General features: G+C 57.4%; 1 protein-coding gene across 5 annotated transcripts in view; it reads right to left on the bottom strand.

Annotated features, from left to right (window-relative positions):
* The window catches only part of MACROD1 (mono-ADP ribosylhydrolase 1), a 184,083-nt gene that overhangs the window by 6,639 nt on the left and 159,459 nt on the right, over positions 1-17,985 (bottom strand). For 4 of the 5 annotated variants that reach the window (XM_037905034.2, XM_037905031.1, XM_037905032.1 and 1 more), the window contains one exon: positions 6,893-7,009. The exons of the other annotated variant lie outside the window; for it this stretch is intronic. In XM_037905034.2, the coding sequence (XP_037760962.1) occupies positions 6,893-7,009 (117 nt within the window). The remainder of the gene's footprint in view (positions 1-6,892; positions 7,010-17,985) is intronic. 5 annotated transcript variants of the gene reach the window in all.

Raw genomic sequence — 17,985 nt, 5'->3', positions numbered from 1 at the left:
ACTAGATGACCTCCTGAGGTCCCTTCCAATCCTGATATTCTGTGATTCTATGACTGGGGACCACCTATCTATTTCCTATTCCTGACACACACACGCAGAGAGTGCTGAGCAAAGGTCAGAGCTGTCATTTCTCCCCAGGCACTGCGCCCACCTGGCCCTGGGACTGGTTTGATCTTAGACCCGGGTCTGGAAATGTCTTGACAAGATCGCCCCCTGCCCCTTCCCCAGCTGCTGCCCACCCCCAGGCCTGGCTTTGCTCTCTTGGGGGCAGCATGGGATGCAGAGCCCTTCCTAACCTTCGCCCAATCTGGGTGGAACCCAGGAATCCTGAATCCCAGCCCCCTGCTCTGACCCACTGGATCCCACCCCCCGCAAGGAGCCAGGCACAGAACCCAGGAGTCCTAGCTCCCAGCCCCCACACTGAAACCCACAGACATGCCCCCCAGCCAGAGTCCTCCCAAGGTCCTGTCGCTGAACAGAGGAGCTGTCAGCCCAAGGTCTGAGCCCTGCTTCATGCCCCATCAATCAGCAGCTGCTCGTCCTTCAGCTCCAGCAGCAATGGCCCTGACACCTGCCCGGCTGCAAAACAAGATTCCTGGTTCTGTCCTTGCGCTGGGACAGAACCAGGAGTCCTGGCTCCCAGCCCCCCCACCCCCCCAACTTTAACTGTTAGACCCCACTTCCCCACCAGAGACAGAACCCAGGAGTCCTGGCTCCCAGCCCCCACTTTGACAATCCCCAGCAGCCTGTGGGCTCTGGCAGTGACTCGTACCACCCAGGGAGGTGCCGGCTCCATTCACTCCAGGCTGCCTGGCTGCTGTTGTGCCCAGTCCTGCTGCTTGTGTAAATGCCAGTTGTTTCAGTGTGAGTGGGGCTCCATTGTGCCAGGCGCTGCGCAGACCCCAACTGAGATCAAGGACCCCATTGTGCTGGGCGCTGTGCAGACCCCGACTGAGATCAGGCCCCCATTGTGCCAGGCGCTGCGCAGACCCCAACTGAGATCAGGGACCCCATTGTGCTGGGCGCTGTGCAGACCCCGACTGAGATCAGGCCCCCTTGTGCCAGGCGCTGCCCAGACCCCGACTGAGATCAGGGACCCCATTGTGCCAGGCACTGCGCAGACCCCAACTGAGATCAGGGACCCCATTGTGCCAGGCACTGCGCAGACCCCAACTGAGATCAGGGCCCCCTTGTGCCAGGCGCTGCCCAGACCCCGACTGAGATCAGGGCCCCCTTGTGCTGGGCACTGCGCAGACCCCAACCGAGATCAGGGCCCCAGTGTAGCAGGGTGTATTGGGAGTTCTGAGGCTCAGGTGTTTTGTTGTTGTAGGGTGTTTTGGGAGCATGCTGCTGTGTTTTAATGGCAGCTCCCTAAATCCCCCCGGGGTGTAGATCTCGCAGCAGGAGCAGACATGCTGTCAGGTAAGGGAGAGAGGTTTATTGCGGGGGAGGGGGGGCGTGGCAGCTGTTTATCCTGGGATCCAGCTCCCTGCTGAGCCCCCCAGCCCCCTACCCGTAGCACAGCACCCCCTTGTGCGGTGAGGCTGAGGCCAGCTCTGGCTGGGAGGGCACAGTGCCCCCTGCAGCACAGAGCAGGCACCAGCTCTGAGGGCAGCGCTGCAGGGGATGGGGATGGGGTGAGGCCCAGGTTGCTGTCCCTGGCACTGGGGGCTCTAGGAACCCTCCAGCCCTGCAGGCACAGAGAACGGGCTCTTGGACGCCGGCCACAGGGAGAGCCAAGCTGTGCAGGGACATTCAGTCCCAGCAGGGAGACGGGGAGGCTTGGCAGGAGGGGCCCTTTCCAAGGCTGCATGAGGGAGCCATGGTTGGGAGGGGCACAAGCAGGGGACAAAGGCCAGGGAGGGAGGGGAACCAACACCCCAGCCTCACTGGGGCAGGCGATATACTGCCAGGTGCTCTAACCACTAGACCCCACTCCCTTCCCAAAGCGAGGGATGGACTAGGCAGGGAGTGAAGAGTGCCAGGATGGGGCCATAGGGGGACTCCTGTGACACTGCAGGGGTGGAAGAGCCAAGAGGGCACAGAGCAGCAGTGCAGGGGGCACAGGGGGTGCAGAGGGCACAGAGGGACAGTGAAGGAGGCACAGGGGGTGCAGAGGGCACAGAGCAGCAGTGCAGGGGGAACAGGGGGTGCAGAGGGCACAGAGTGGCAGTGCAGGGGGTACAAGTGGTGCAGAGGGCACAGAGCAGCAGTGCAGGGGACACTGGGGGTTCAGGGGGCACAGGGAGTGCAGGGGTCACAGAGCAGCCATGCAGGAGACACAGGGAGACAGTGCAGGAAGCACAGGGGGTGCAGAGGGCACAGTTCAGGGAGCACAGGGGGTGCAGGGCCATGTGCGGTTCAGGACCCTACCCTATCCCCTCTGGCTGGGGGGGGGTCTCTCTCTGCCCTAGTTATTTACTGGCCCCATCATGTTATTTGTGCATCGTATTTGATTTTGCTCTGGGTTGATCCTGGATGCACCCACCCCTTCCCTACATGCCTGCCTGTCCCTCCTCCCCACCACCCGCCATATCCCCTGCCTGCCTCCATCCATCCCCTCCCCCACCTACCCCCTGCCAAGCTCTGGAGCTGGGGACTCCCTCCAGGAGGTGGTTTGCAGAGTGTGTGTGTGTGTGAATGTGTGAGAGAGAGAGAGAGAGAGAGAGAGAGAGAGAGAGAGAGAGAGAGAGAGATTAGTGTGTGTGATCAGTGTGTGTTATCAATGTGTCTGTGTGAGACCAATGTGTGTGCATTTGTGTGTGTGAGAGAGAGGGAGAGAGATCAATGTGTGTGATCAGTGTGTGTGAGAGATCAATGTGTGTGCATGGGAGATCAGCATGTGTATGTAATCAATATGTGTGTGTGATCAGAGGGTGAGATCAGTGTGTGCTTGTGTGTGAAATCATTGTGTGTGATCTCTATGTGTGTGTGTGTGCATGATCAGTGTGTGAGATTGGCGTGTGTGATCAGCAGGGATCCTAGTTTTCCATGATAAAAAAGCCAAAATTCTCTGATAAAAAACCATAGAAATCTTTGTTTTTCCACTATTAAAATTAAACGCAGAACTTTAGTTCCCCATGCCACAATATATACAGGTATCAGTTGAATACAATTTTTATTGGTATACAGTAGAACCCCATAGAGCCGAGCCTCCATTATCTTGCTCTCTGGATTTGACCGAACCACCAGCCGCCTGGGGCTGGCTGCGGCTGAGGCTGACGGGCAGCTGGAGCTGGGGCTGATGGGCAGTCAGCTCCAGGCAGCCGGGGCTGGGGCTGATGCATGATGAGCCCAGGGCGGCCCCAGGCAGCTTGTGGTTCGGTTAATACTGAGAGCCGGATAAACAGGGTTCTACTGTATATGTTTTTATTTTTTCAGAAAAAGTAAAAACTAAAGATTCTCCATAAAAATGCACAATTCTGTGTTTTCCCCTGGCAAATGGATTTCTAGGATCCCTGGTGATCAGAGAGTGAAATCAGTGAGTGATCGGTGTGTGTGTGAGATCAGTGCATGTGTGTATGACATCAGTGTGTAAGTGTGAGATCAATGAGTGTGAGATCAGTATTTGTGTGTGATCAATATGTGAGTGTGAGATCAGTGTGCATGTATGAGATCAGTACGTGTGAGATGAGTGTGTGAGTGTGAGATCAGTGTGAAAGATCAGTGTGTGTGTGAGATCACTGTGTTTGAGATCAGTGTGAGAGATCAGTGTGCAAGATAGATGTGTGTGTCTGAGATCAGTGTGTGAATGTGAGATCAATTTGTGTAAGATCAATGTGTGTGAGATCAGTGTGTGAGATCAGTGTGTGAGTGTGAGATCAGTGTGTGTGAGATAGATGTGTGTGCTTGAGATCAGTGTGTGTGAGATCAGTTTGTGTAAGATCAATGTGTGAGTTGAGATCAGTGTGTGAGTTGAGATCTGTGTGTGTGAGATCAGTGTGTGAGTGTGATCAGTGTGTAAGATCAATGTGTGTGAGATCAGTGTGTGTGTGTGTGATCGGTGTGAGATCAGTGTGTGTGAGATTAGGGTGTGAGTGTGAGATCAGGGTTTGTGTGATCACAACCATACCACTCCCCTGCCCCCGTCATTTGCACAGAGTATTGCTGCCCACCCCACACCATGCTTCTCCCTTACAGCCTGGTCGATAGCACTTTGCATTTGCTGCCCATGTCTATAATATTAGCCTGATAAATAGAGTGCTGTTTACCCCCCCCCCCCCGCCCCGCTCCGGGATGTTATTGATAATACGCATGGCCGGCAGCCAGGGGCCTGCATGACAGATCTCCCCAACGCTGCAGGTGGTGCTGGGTGGGGGGCTGTGAGGAGCTGCAGGGTGCAGGGTGGGGCTCAGTAGGAGGCGCTCTCCCCCCTCACTGTCAGCACTGGCCCCTCTGCCCCAGGATGGTGTTAGGAGGAGTTGTGCTGCAGGGAACAGCAGGGGGGCATCTCCTTCCCTCACTGCCTGTCCCAACGGGCCTGCAGATCAGCATCAGCTGAGAGCTTCCTGTGCCCAGTGTGCGTGTCTGTGAGAGGGCGGGATGGGGAGGGGTGTGCATGATGTCATCGGGTGTGTAACATCTCGGTTGGGGTCTGTGCAGTGCCTGGCACGATGGGGCCCTGATCTCAGTCGGGGTCTGTGCAGCACCCAGCACGATGGGGCCCTGATCTCCGTCACCAGTCCTTAACCAGAAGAGCTTACATCTAAATACACAGGGGCTGGGTGGGAAAACAGAGTTGCACAGAGGGGAAGGGACTGGCCCAAGGTAAATGGCAATAGACCCCAAGTGTCCTGACTCCCAGTCCAGTGCCCCACCTTCTGGGCTGGGCTCAGCACAAAGACTCCAGCCATTTGCAATAACCCAGTGGGGTTGCAGCCCCCCACTTTGCAATGCCCTGCAGGGGAACTGTGCTGTGGATGGCCCCCTCTCCCAGGCATCAGTTGCACGTCATTCCACAATGCAGCTGGTGAGACTTGGGGGGAGGAGTTGAGAACAACCCCCCCCTTCCCTGACAGACCTCATTCCTGCCCCCTCCCTTCCAGCCGGATCATGGGGGGGACCCCAGCTCTCTGTGCCTCTGCTCTGGTGGGGAGTGCACAGCTCAGGGGTGGGGAGTCACCAGCTACCTGGGGTCTCCTCAACCCAAGGTTCTCTGATGGCAGTGAAAGACAGACCCCCAGGGGCACAGCATGGGGGTGACACTGGGGAACCCTGCCCACCCCTGCTTTACACACACACACAGAGCTTTACACATGCAGATGTACTACTTTACATACACACTGACACACTTGAGGTGCACACTGCTTAACACACACACTGCTTTACACACAGTCACACACACACTACTTTTTATGCACACAGTCACACATACACGATAAGCTGTGGAACTACTTGCCACAAGATGTCACTGGAAGGCAGCAAATTCACAAGGAATGACAGGAAGGGCTTTAGAACAAGGAGCCAGGACTCTTGGGGTCACGCCTAGCTCTGGGAAGGGAATGGAGTCCAGTGGTTAGAGCAGGGGGCTGGGAGCTAGACTCCTGGAAGGGAGTGGAGCCTGGTGGTTAGAGCAGCCCGCAGACATGGTCTGCCTTGCAGGCCTCCTGATCCGAGGGCCTGGCTGGGCATATGGATGTGGCGCCGCCTTCCCTTGATGAGCACAGCAGAGCAGTTGGCTGGGCCACTGCAGTGCATCCCCATGGGGCTGGCTCCGAAACACAGGGGGCGGATCACGCTGCTTCTCACACCCACCCCAACTCCACAACCTGACACCCTGCCAAGTCCACAATCTGACAGATCCACCACACAGCCAGCCTGACCCAGCTTTACACACAACCGCATTTTATACCCACACACCAGGACCCCTTCTCATCCACACCCAATCACCCACAGCCAGATTTCCCAGTGCTCCGCTCCCATTCAGAGCTGGGATTCTCCTGGCCAGCCCCCTCCAGCTGGGCCTCCAGCCGGCCCAGCTCCCCCCACTGAGGGATGGCAGCAGGAAGCGCTGGGCAGTTTGTGCCACATCTCTCGGGGGCCCAATGAGGCAAATCCCCAGACGCGGCTTGTTTTCCACATGTGCTTCTGCTGGCATGCAGGTGATGAAACTCGGGGGGTGGGGGGTGCACGTCTGTATGTGCTGACTGCATGTGCACGCACCTCCGGGATTGTGTGTTGTGCAGGTGTGGACATGCAAGCAGGAGTGGGTATATGTGCAGGCAGTGTGTACATGCACCAGTGTGTGTGTGTACATGTGCATAAGCTTGCAGGAGCAGAGGTGTGACTGTCACACAGGCTGTATAAGTGACCAGCTGACTTGCTGGGACTCAGGTCTCCTGCTGAACTCACACAAACACACTCTGCCCAGCTCTGGGCATCTGTGTCCTGCTTCTCCTGCCACATTTGCACCGGAAAAGTGCCACCCAGGAGCTGTTTACACCAGTATGTCCAGTGACTGCACAGAGTCAGAGACCCAGATCTCTCTGTGTCAGGTACCTAAACCAGAGTATCAGAGCAATAGAAATACGTCTCTCCGATTCCCCGCCCACTCCACACACACACTTCAATGTGTGAGGCTGGGCAGTGCTGTTATCCCTGTTATACACAGATGGGAAACTGAGTCACGATGATTTGTCCAGAGTCCCACAGGAAGCCTGGGGCTGAGCAGGGATTTGAACCTGGCTCTCCTAAGCCTCTGGCTAGCCCTCTACCCAGTAGGCCAGGCTTTCTCTTCAACGGGCCACCCCTTCCGCACCTGATTCCCTGGGGAGCTGAACCTGTGACGTCCTGTGTGCTGCACAGAGCAGTAATGCGCGTGCCACGGCATCACCGAGCCACGGCGCTGCATCTACAGATGCTACAGACAAGGCCCCCGGCCAGTGACACTCACATTTGGCGGGGAGCCGGTATCCACAGCTGAGCTTGGCTTTCCCTGTCTCACACCCATTCAGGGATCGGCATTCCTCTTTGAGCAGCTCCCCGGCGGCCCGGTGAATGCACCCATCCACTGCAAGGCAGAGAGGAGGCAAAAGGTTATCCTGGCATCAAGCAATACAGTCAGGGGCAGAGTCCCACCAGTAATGTCACCGCTGGGCATGGCAGGGTGCAGTACCGCCCACTGCCACTGGGGGTGGTCAACATAAATGGTTACTACTGCTATCAACATAATACCCTTAGCCTAAGATTTCGGGGCTGAAGGTCCAAATCCCAGCTGATGACCCTTGGAAGATGATGGGGGTTCTTACAGATATTGCAGGAGCATTGAGAGGCCACCCACTGAGGTCAGGGCCCTGTCAGGGGTGCTGCACAGACATAGGGAGAGATGGTCTCTGCCCTCGAGCCCTCACAGTCTATGTGGACAAAGGGTGGGGAGAGGGAAACAGGCACTGAGGGGGAAGGGACTTGCCTTGGGAGGTTAGTGGCAGAGGTGGGAATATAACCCAGGTGTTTTGGCGCCCAGCCCTCCTGCTCTAACCACTAGACCCAGCTCCCCATCCAGATCTGGGAATAGAAGCCAGGAGTCCTGATTCCCAGTCCATTAGGCAGATGTCTCCTTTTGCTGTCCTGCCCACAAAGAAGCCAGACACTAAATTCTTTGTTTAACAGGGAACTGGTCCACCATCCTACTGCTGGAGGATAAACCCCCTGGCACCCCTACCCCGCATAGGCTGTTTGAATGCACACAAGCGCCCACATCCCCTCACAGCTGGGAGCTGCTGCGGGATAGACACCCTAACCCGGCTGGCCATCCCCCTTCAGGCCTCCAATCCTATTACATATCTCAATCCATTAGAGCTAATGAATCCTGTCTCAGTCCCATTCTCGGCCCCCCATTCTCCCCCCAGAAAGGAGTAGGTAGATGGATCATAAAAATAAGCAGAAGCAGATTATCATTATTTTTTGAAAACAATCCCCCCTTTCCAGCTTCACTGAGCAAGAGGGATTTACACACTGATCTGGGGATTAACGAGCAATGGAGGTGTCGTCCATGTGTGAATCACTGCAGCTGATTTAATCACTAGTCACCACTCCCCTCCCAGACCTGGGATAGAACCCAAGTGTCCCAACTCCCCCTCCCCTCCTCTCCCAGAGCCAAACATAGATCCCCGGGGTCCTGACTGGCCAGCCCCCTTCTCTAACCATTAGATCCCCTCCCTCAGTGGGGTGGGGCATGGATGCCCAGGCGGGGGGGGATGGGAGGGTGTTGTCAGAGCCGAGTTCATTACAGTGACACATTGATTGGGCGTCTCCATTATTAGCTCATTGCCAGTCCATCCTGCGATCCATAAAACAATATTTCACCCGCCGGGCCTGGAGGGGGAGTGACACCAGGGTGGGGGGCAGAGGGGATCTGGGCTGGATTGCAGCCAGTGCTGGAACATGGCACAGAGCAGGAGGGCTAGGTGCGCTGACACCTCCCTGGGTGTGTGCATCTGGGGTAGTGTCAGGGCGTGGGTATGAGGGGGTGGGAGTGGGGTCTAGTGGTCAGTGCACAGTGGCAGTACGTGGGGTATAGAAGGGAGCTGGAAGAAGCTGGGGGTGGCAGGAGGAAGGGAGTCAAGTAGGGGATGCGTTTTGGTACCAGCAGGGGCTGGGTGATGGGGCAGCAGTGGGGAATAGGGGATGGGGATTGGATGGGAGATGGAGGGCAGGTGATGCTGGCAGGGGGACACAGTGGGGAATAGGCTGTGGTGGGGGGCTGGCAGGGACAGGGGGTTGGGTGCCAGTGGGGGAGACAGTGAGGGATGAGGTGCAGGAAGGAATGGCAGAGGCAAAAGTTGGGGGCTGGAAGGGATAGGGACACCAGTGGGACATGGGGGTTGGGTGCTGGTGGGGTTGGGGTGGACAGTGCGTGATGCAGCTGGGGAGGGAGCAGGGGGTTGGATGCAGCAGGGTTGTGTGGACAGTGGGGGATGGGGATTGGGTGCCGGTTGGGTTGGTGGGACAGTAGGGGATGGGGGTGGAGGGTTGGGTGCTGACTAGGTAGAGGGGTCAGTGGGGGTGGCGATGGTGGGCAGTGGGGGATGAGAGTGAGGGGGTGCCAGCAGGGTTGGGGGACAGTGGGGGATGGGGGTGTTGGGTGCTAGCAGGGTTGGAGGACAGTGGAGGATGGGAGTGGGGGGGGGGGCTGGGTGCCGGCTGGGTTGTGAGGGACAGTGGGGGTGGGGCTGGGTGCCAGCAGGGTTGTGAGGGACAGTGCAGGGGGCTGGGTTCTGGTTGGGTTGGGAGGGATAGCGGAGGGCTGAGTGCCTGCAGAGTTGGGAGGGACAGTGGTCAGGGGCTGGGTGCCAGCTGGGTTGGGAGGGACAGTAGGGGGGTGCTGGGTGCCAGCAGGGTTGTGAGGGACAGTGCGGGGGGCTGAGTTCTGGTTGGGTTTGGAGGGGTAGCGGGGGGCTGAGTGCCTGCAGAGTTGGGAGGGACAGTGGGTAGGGGACTGGATGCTGGCTGGGTTGGGAGGGACAGTGGGGGGGGGGGGGCTGGGTGCCAGCTGGGTTGGGAGGGACAGTGGGGGGGGGACTGGGTGCCGGCTGGGTTGTGAGGGACAGTGGGGGGGTGCTGGGTGCCAGCAGGGTTGTGAGGGACAGTGCGGGGGGCTGGGTTCTGGTTGGGTTTGGAGGGATAGCGGGGGGCTGAGTGCCTGCAGAGTTGGGAGGGACAGTGGGTAGGGGACTGGATGCTGGCTGGGTTGGGAGGGACAGTGGGGGGGGGGACTGGGTGCCGGCTGGGTTGTGAGGGACAGTGGGGGGGTGCTGGGTGCCAGCAGGGTTGTGAGGGACAGTGCGGGGGGCTGAGTTCTGGTTGGGTTTGGAGGAATAGCGGGGGGCTGAGTGCCTGCAGAGTTGGGAGGGACAGTGGGTAGGGGACTGGATGCTGGCTGGGTTGGGAGGGACAGTGGGGGGGGGGCTGGGTGCCAGCTGGGTTGGGAGGGACAGTGGGGGGGGGACTGGGTGCCGGCTGGGTTGTGAGGGACAGTGGGGGGGTGCTGGGTGCCAGCAGGGTTGTGAGGGACAGTGCGGGGGGCTGAGTTCTGGTTGGGTTTGGAGGAATAGCGGGGGGCTGAGTGCCTGCAGAGTTGGGAGGGACAGTGGGTAGGGGACTGGATGCTGGCTGGGTTGGGAGGGACAGTGGGGGGGGGGGGGGGCGGGGTGCCGGCTGGGTTGGGAGGGACAGTGGGGGGGACTGGGTGCCGGCTGGGTTGGGAGGGACAGTGGGGGTGGGGCTGGGTGCCAGCAGGGTTGTGAGGGACAGTGCGGGGGGCTGGGTTCTGGTTGGGTTGGGAGGGATAGCGGGGGGCTGAGTGCCTGCAGAGTTAGGAGGGACAGTGGGTAGGGGACTGGGTGCTGGCTGGGTTGGGAGGGACGGGGGGGGCTGGGTGCAGGCTGCGTTGGGAGGGACAGTGGGGGGGACTGGGTGCCGGCTGGGTTGGGAGGGACAGTGGGGGGGTGCTGGGTGCCAGCAGGGACAGTGGGGGGCTGGGTGCCGGTTGGGTTGGAAGGGATAGTGGGGGGCTGAGTACCCACAGAGTTGGGGGGGACAGTGTGGGGATGGGGACTGGGTGCCGGCTGGGTTGGGAGGGACAGTGGGGGGGTGCTGGGTGCCAGCAGGGACAGTGGGGGGCTGGGTGCCAGTTGGGTTGGGTGGGATACTGGGGGGCTGAGTGCCCGCAGAGTTGGGAGGGACAGTGGGTGGGGGCTGGGTGCCCGCAGAGTTGGGAGGGACAGTGGGTGGGGGCCGGCTGGGTTGGGAGGGACAGTGGGGGGGACTGGGTGCCGGCTGGGTTGGGAGGGACAGTGGGGGGGTGCTGGGTGCCAGCAGGGACAGTGGGGGCTGGGTGCCGGTTGGGTTGGAAGGGACAGTCGGGGGCTGAGTACCCACAGAGTTGGGGGGGACAGTGTGGGGATGGGGACTGGGTGCCGGCTGGGTTGGGAGGGACAGCGGGGGCTGGGCACCAGCAGGGCTGGGGGATGATGCTTTGGAGGCCAATTTTGCCCACGTTCCCTGTGGCAGGCTGCGCACGGAGGAGCTATTTTTGGAAGCTCCTGGCCCCGGGGGAGGCACCCGTCATTTCCACTCTGCACAGCGGAGCTTTGAATCCCCCGTCCCCGCCCAAGTTTATTTGCTGCTGGATTCATAAATCCCCAGAGCGGGAGTGGGGGGAGAGCTCCCTTCCCCCCAAGGTCTCTCATCCCATCCTAGAGGGACCCCCTGACTCATCCATCTCTCTGCTGGGAAATGGCCTGACTCACCAACTTAGCTCCCCCCCCAGCCAACCAGTCCTCTGCCCTAGGGCTGAATCAGAGTCAGTGCCCCCTAGAGGGGCGAGTCTCTGTGTCTCATTTCCTGCAGCCAGCCCATCCCCCTCTGCCTGCCCTGGGGACAAGCCCCCCGCTCTGCACAGATCCATAAGTCCATCACTCTGGCCAAGGAGAAGATAAAATGTTGTTCCACTTTGTGTGGGTGTGTGAGGAGCCGGTGTGGGCCTGTGGATTGGCTGCCCGATTGGTACCTTTCCTGCCCGAGCCCCGAGGCTGTACAGATCTCAGCTAAAGCCTTCATGACCCTGAAAAGCCACAATCCTACCGAGAGCTTCTGGCAGGAACCGAGTCAAGGCGGCGGGACGCCAGGGGACCCCTCGTGCCAGGAACAAGCATGGGTCGCAGGGTACACTCCAGTATGTGTGTGTGGGGGGGGAATCCCCAGCATGCATTGCAAACCAGGGGCTACAATCCTGCAAAAATATACTGCCCTCGTACCCTGCACCTGCCACTGAGATGCAGCCACCTCTGAGGTGGAGCCTGGGGTGGGATGTACAGAGATCCCTGGGGGATGCAGTTACTCCAGTGAGATGGGAGGGGAGCAAGGCCCCAGGGCAGGTGTGGGGGTCTAGCACAGCAGAACTCAAGCACCCTAAAGGCTGAATGACCCCCATCCAGGCTCCCTTAGGGAGAGGTACTTGCCTGCCCATGCTGCAAACAGCCCAGAGTTGGGGACAGAACCCAGGAGTCCTGACTCTCAGCCCACCCTGCTCTGACCCACTAGGCCCCTCTCCCCATCTAGACCCGGGAGTAGAACCCTGGAGCCTTACTCCCAATCCCACAGCTCTAACCACAGGATCCCACTGCCTTCCTCCCTGACATGTGCCTTGTTAGTGTGAGCTCTTTCCCCATCGCTCCCCTGTTTGCCTGCCCCACCTCCCTGCTGAGCTGGAATGGGTCCCCGGATGGCGAATGGAAATGACAGCTGCAGAAAGGAGAGCAGTGCCTGGGAAAGGGCAGAGTGTGTGTGTGTGTGCGTGCATGCGGCGTGTGTGCACGTGTGTGTGTGCACGTGAGATCATGAAATAAACAACCACACAAGCGCTCTCTGTCTGGGGAGTGGATGATGCGTCTGGTGCACAGACAGAGAGATGGAGACAGACGCACAGACAGAGCTACTGGGGAGGTTGGCCTCTTGGCTCTGATTTGCAAACCCACAAGGGGTCTGTAGCACCCTCCTGTTAAAACACCCACCCCCCTTCCCCGCCTCGTGCAGGCAATATCCCAGCCCTGCAGATTCTGAGGAGATGGGAGGATCAGCAGGGACCCCCATGGGATGACTAGGATTCAGGGAATGGGGCCCAGTAGGAGGTGCTTCCCCCGCCCCGCCACAGTGACTGCAGACTCCAGTGCCCCTGTGCAGTGCTAGGGGACCCTGAGTTGCAGGGAGCAGAGTCGGGGCTCAGTAGGGGGCACTGTACTATGGGAATCAGTACTGATCCCAGTATCTCAGTCCCGTGTTATAACCACTAGACCCCACTACCATTCCAGAGCTGGGAACAAAACCCAGAAATGCTGACTCCCAGCTGCCCCTGTTCTCATCCACCAGACCCCAGTGCCCTCCTGCAGCTGGGAATAGAAACCAGCAGTCCTAATGCTCAGTCCCCCTGCTCTAACCACTAGATCCCACTCCCCTCCAGATGGCCAGTGCAGGGATGACTGACCAGGCTTTGGCATGGCTGCACACATGGGGTCAAGGCACAGTCCATTTGTCCTAAATTGTCCAGAATCCCCTGGGACTGGCTCCACTCCCCCACCCCCACACAGGCAGCTACCCACCCACCCACGGCTCAGCCAGGGAGCGTCTGATTAGGCAGCCTGGTTTGTATAATGAAGACCCTAATCCCATCTGAAGGGCAGCGCAATGGGATAGCGCCAGTAATCCACTTCCCCCTTTATCCCTTACATAAGGGAATGGACCCCGGAGCCATCTGTCAGCGAGGGATTATTCCCGCTGCAAGCTCATCACAGACAATTACGGCTTTCTCCCTCCCTCCCTCCCTGCGGCTGGGGTCCGGGCAATCAGGAGCCAGGCACGTAACTGTGCATTGCAGGATGTGCCAGAGAGGGACAGATCCCTGTGGCCTGTGGCCAGCACCTCAGAAACACAGGCTGTACAAACCGACCCCTGCTCTCACTCACCACAGCCCACTCCCCTCTCTGTGACTGGAATGGAACCCAGGAGTCCGGCCTCCCACCCCTGCTCTAACCTTTAGACCGCAATCCCCTCCCAGGAGTCCTATTTCCTTACTGAGTCCCCTGACCCGCTCCCTGTGATTCCTCATCTTGCATTGTTTAGCATGGAAAGACCTGGACCAGGTCCCGCCCTGCATTGGGCTAGAATGGCTAATTATTTAGGGCCAGATCCCCGGCTGATGCAAAGGTCCTAGTCCATGGATGTCAGTGGAGACAATTTATACCAGCTGGGGATCTGGCCCATTGACACCAATGGAGCTATGGCCAATTTACACCGGCTGGGAATCTGGTGCACTCAGATAGTCTCTGCTCACCCTGCCAGCCCATGCTGCCTGTGGGCAGGTACCCTTCATGCCGTGGCATCTCTCCAGTGGGGTTTCCCTTCTCTAGTCCTTTGCCCAGGGGATGCCATTTTCAAGGGGGAAGCCATGCCAGGGACTCGCTCTACGTCGGCTGTTGTTTTCTGGCACCATGGCGAGGGACGCAGGCGAACACTGCGGATGTGCAGAGACGGGGCAGGCGGGTGGGAGTCAGAGACGGGCTATAAAAGGCAGAGAGCGTGAAAGACTTGTGAGGCAAAGCGGAATCTGCGCTGGCTCAGCAAGTTGGAAGCACCTAGCAACTGGGACCGTGGGTCCTTGGAGAGCCCGTGGATTCGGGGAAGGGAGCTGGGCTTTAAGGCAAAGAGCCAGTGATCCCCGTCTCTGTGTCATGCTTCCCAATTTTCAGAGCTGGGGGTGGGGCCTCAATGTAGGCTCCTCCAAATTGTGTTTTCTGGCTCTTAAAATAAGTGGCCTGATTTTCAAAAGCTCTGTGCTGTGGGGCTCAGCAGGGGGCGCTCTCCCCTGGGAACTCACTGATGGAGTATAATGCTAGGGGGCACGGTGCTGCAGAGTCGGGGGCTCAGCCGGGGGCGCTCTCCCCTGGGAACTCACTGATGGAGAACAATGCTAGGGGGCACGGTGCTGCAGAGTCGGGGGCTCAGCCGGGGGCGCTCTCCCCTCTGGGTCAGTTCTGATGAACGTGTCTCAGGTTCTACTGTAACCATTACTCCACACTCCCTTCCATGGGGCAGGGATAGAACCCAGGAGTTCTAAACATTAAACCTCACTCCTAAACATTACACCCCACTCCTCTCTAAAAGCTGGAAATAGAACCCAGGAGAAATCTTGATTCCCAGCCCCGCCCTGCTCTAATACACTAGACCCCACGCCCCTCCCACAACTGCAACCCAATACAGGGCTAGGAATAAGATGTTATCCTTGTATTCAAAGTTCATGTATGTCAATAACAATCAAATACAATATTCTATTTTCCTCCACCATTTCCAGGGTGGTTTTTTGTCCCAAATTAAAACCCTTGTCTCATTTGGAGCTGGACGGAACTCAGAACTGTGGGAAGTGCTGCGTTTTTTCCTGGGTCAGAACACGAACGTGGAAATGTAACGTGCAACGACATTCTGGGAAAACCGTCAAATGGTTCCTTTTCAGAAGGTTAGTGTATAATAGAATGATAAGCAAAATGACCAAGTGAAAACAAAGCACTAATTTTTCCACTGACAATTTCGACACAATTAATAGTTTGTCATTTTCGGAAGGAAAATATGTTCCGTCAGAAAAATTTCAACTAGATCTAGTCTTATTGTTTCCTTTTGCTCCCGCCTGTATCCAGCTGTTGTCTCTTGTCTTATGGTCAGATTGGAAGCAAGTTGGGGCCAGGGCTCTCTGGTTTGTGTCTTTACAGAACCTAGTGCAATGGGGCCCTGGTGGATGGCAGGGGCTCCTGGGCATGACGGTGATACAGATACTAGATATGATAAATAGAGATAATAAATGTTTCAGAAATTTATTTTTGGTTTTTCAACCAAAACCCTGAAAATTGAGATGTAGAATGTGGCTGAAAATCAGGGGGGAAAGGTTGTTTTTACCTGGGTAAAACTCCTAATTGTTCCCAATCTTGATTTACCTCCCAGTTCTCTCCGGAACTAGACTGGAGATGGAATAGGCCCTCCATGCAGACCCAGGGAGATCCTCCAGCAGGTGCCGTGTTTGGCTCAAGAGGTCCCTCACCCTGGTGTCTAGGCTGTGCTCCCATTACTATGTGGGTGGGGAGGCAAGCAGCTATCAGGCCAGTGTTCCTGTGCCCTTTGGCGGCTCTGATATTTCTGTGTTTACGGCAGCGTCTGGAGGGCAGGACCAATCTCACCCCTCATCCTGAGCTGATGAAACTGCATACGGCACAGTCCTATGTGGGGCAAAGCACCAGCTCCATCCTTCCCCCACAGCTCCAGGAACTTCTCTGTCCTATTTTAATTATACACTGGCTGGCTTCCTGAATGTGAGAACACAGCCCTCCCCTACTCCAATCACTAGACACCACTCTCCTCCAAGAGCCAGCTACAGAACCCAGGAGTCCTGGCTTGCAGCCCCCTCTGCTCTAACCCACTAAATCCCACGCCCCTCCCAGAGCTGGGGACAGAACCCAGGAGTCCTGGCTCACACGGCGTTGAGGTTTTCCCATGGAAGCTTGTTTCTTATTGTCATTGTTACAGTTAAGCATATGATATATGTCACCCTGATCCAACCAGAGAGTCCCTCCCCCTGCCACCCTAATCAGACCAGTTGCCCAGCCAGCCTGGTATTCTCTGCTCCCTGCCACCCTGGCTCAGACCAATGGGCCCATCTACCCCAGTATTTGGCCCCCTTCAGCACAGGGTACCAACAAGTGTCTCTAAAGCAGCGAGATCCCCAAGGAGGTGAAGCTCTGTCACTAAGTTCAGTGGCGCCGTTTCCTGGGACATTAACATCACCGCCTCCTGAAATCTGGCATGAGAATAGACACCCCCCCAGCCCCCGACTAAACGGGACAGGGGGCCCCGGGGGCAGAGAAGTTCTCCAGCAAAGCAGAGAAGTTTGTATCTCCTAAGCCCTGGGCAGCTGCTGGCAAAATGCAATCAGCTGCAGCGGCTCTAGGTGAGGGCCGTTGGGAGGGGCGGCTAATTGCGGAGCCCATCTGCAGCGCAGAGCGGCACTAACAAGCATGTCCTGTTAATTAAGTCTCGGAGGACAAGGCCATGGTATGATTCTGGCAAATATCCTGCTTGCCTTCCCCCGTGGCTAATAAATAAGATACCTGGTGCAGGATGATAAAGGAGCGTTCACGGATTCATTCTTAGCAGAGGTGGGGTTGGCATGGAGAGGTTGTGGCACACTCACAGGATGGTCCTGCAAGCGATGCACATGTGGCAGGGGGAGTCCGTGTGGCATTGCTGGAGGCCCACACACACATATGGGCAAACGTTCAGACAAATGCATACACAAAAGCACACTCACCTACACAGGCACACACCAATACTCCACACACACGTACATGCTCGCACATAGGAACACACGTGTACACACACACATGCAGGTACACACCAACAGGCAAAGGCACGCCTGCACACAACACACATACACATGCTCAAAGCCATGGACTCCCATGAACACAGAAACACATACGTGTGTACATAGATAGATTTATATGGGGACAGATGGAAGGGTATATATGGAAATAGATAGATAGATGGGTGCGTATGGGGATAGATAGATAAGATAATGTAGCAGGAATCCTCCCTGGGCAGGATGACAGTGACAGGGTTAAGTAACTGCCACTAGCACCAGGAGAAATAGCATATGGTGAGCGCGCCCCCCACTCTCCCCCCCACTCGCTCTGCCCCACTTTGGGAGGGGGTGAGAGGTCTGACAAGGGAAAGACCAGGAACAGCAAATGCAGGGAGAAGGCGCATGGCAAACAGACGGGGTCCAGGCAGCGTGCCTCCTATACAGAGTGGGCCTGGGACCCAGAACGCCTGGGTTCTCTTCCCAGCTCTGGGAGGGCAGTGGGGTCTAGTGGTTAGAGTGGGAAGGAGGGGGCAGGAGTCAGCACTCCTGGGTTCTCGCCCTAGCTCTGGGACGGCAGTTGTTAGAGCTGGGAAAGAGCATGAAGGGGGTCACCCCCTGGTAGGAGGAAGGGCCTGCGGCTGTTGTTCCGACACACTCAGCTGTGCTAGAAAGCTCCCTGGGCTGGAGGGAAGTTTTGGGGGTTATGCATGGCAGCGATGGAGCAGAGATTGTAAAGAGAGAGTGGGGAATAAATAATACAGGCCCTGGGTTATGTAAGGGAGCTAAATAATAGATAGTAATAATAGACCATAAATAATGCAGCCCCAGGATCCTGAGGCATGATGAGCCATGCAGGGAGTGTGGGGGGGGGGATCACCGGACATAGGGGACTGGAAATCCACAGATTGTGGGGGTGTGCATGAAAGACTGATTTGTAGGCACTGTGTGCTGGCCACGTCACAGACGCATTATAACATGACAGGGGCTGTCTATGTCCCACTCCTCTCCCTGGGTGGCAATAGATAGAACCCAGGAGACCTGGCTCTTAGCCCCCCAGCTCTAACCACTAGACCCCACTCCTTTCCCTG

This window comes from Chelonia mydas, chromosome 7 (genome assembly GCF_015237465.2).
Source record: "Chelonia mydas isolate rCheMyd1 chromosome 7, rCheMyd1.pri.v2, whole genome shotgun sequence".
Taxonomy (NCBI): Eukaryota; Metazoa; Chordata; order Testudines; family Cheloniidae; genus Chelonia; species Chelonia mydas.
The sequence above is the reverse complement of the archived record's forward strand: the minus strand, read 5'-3'. Positions and strand labels throughout refer to the sequence as shown.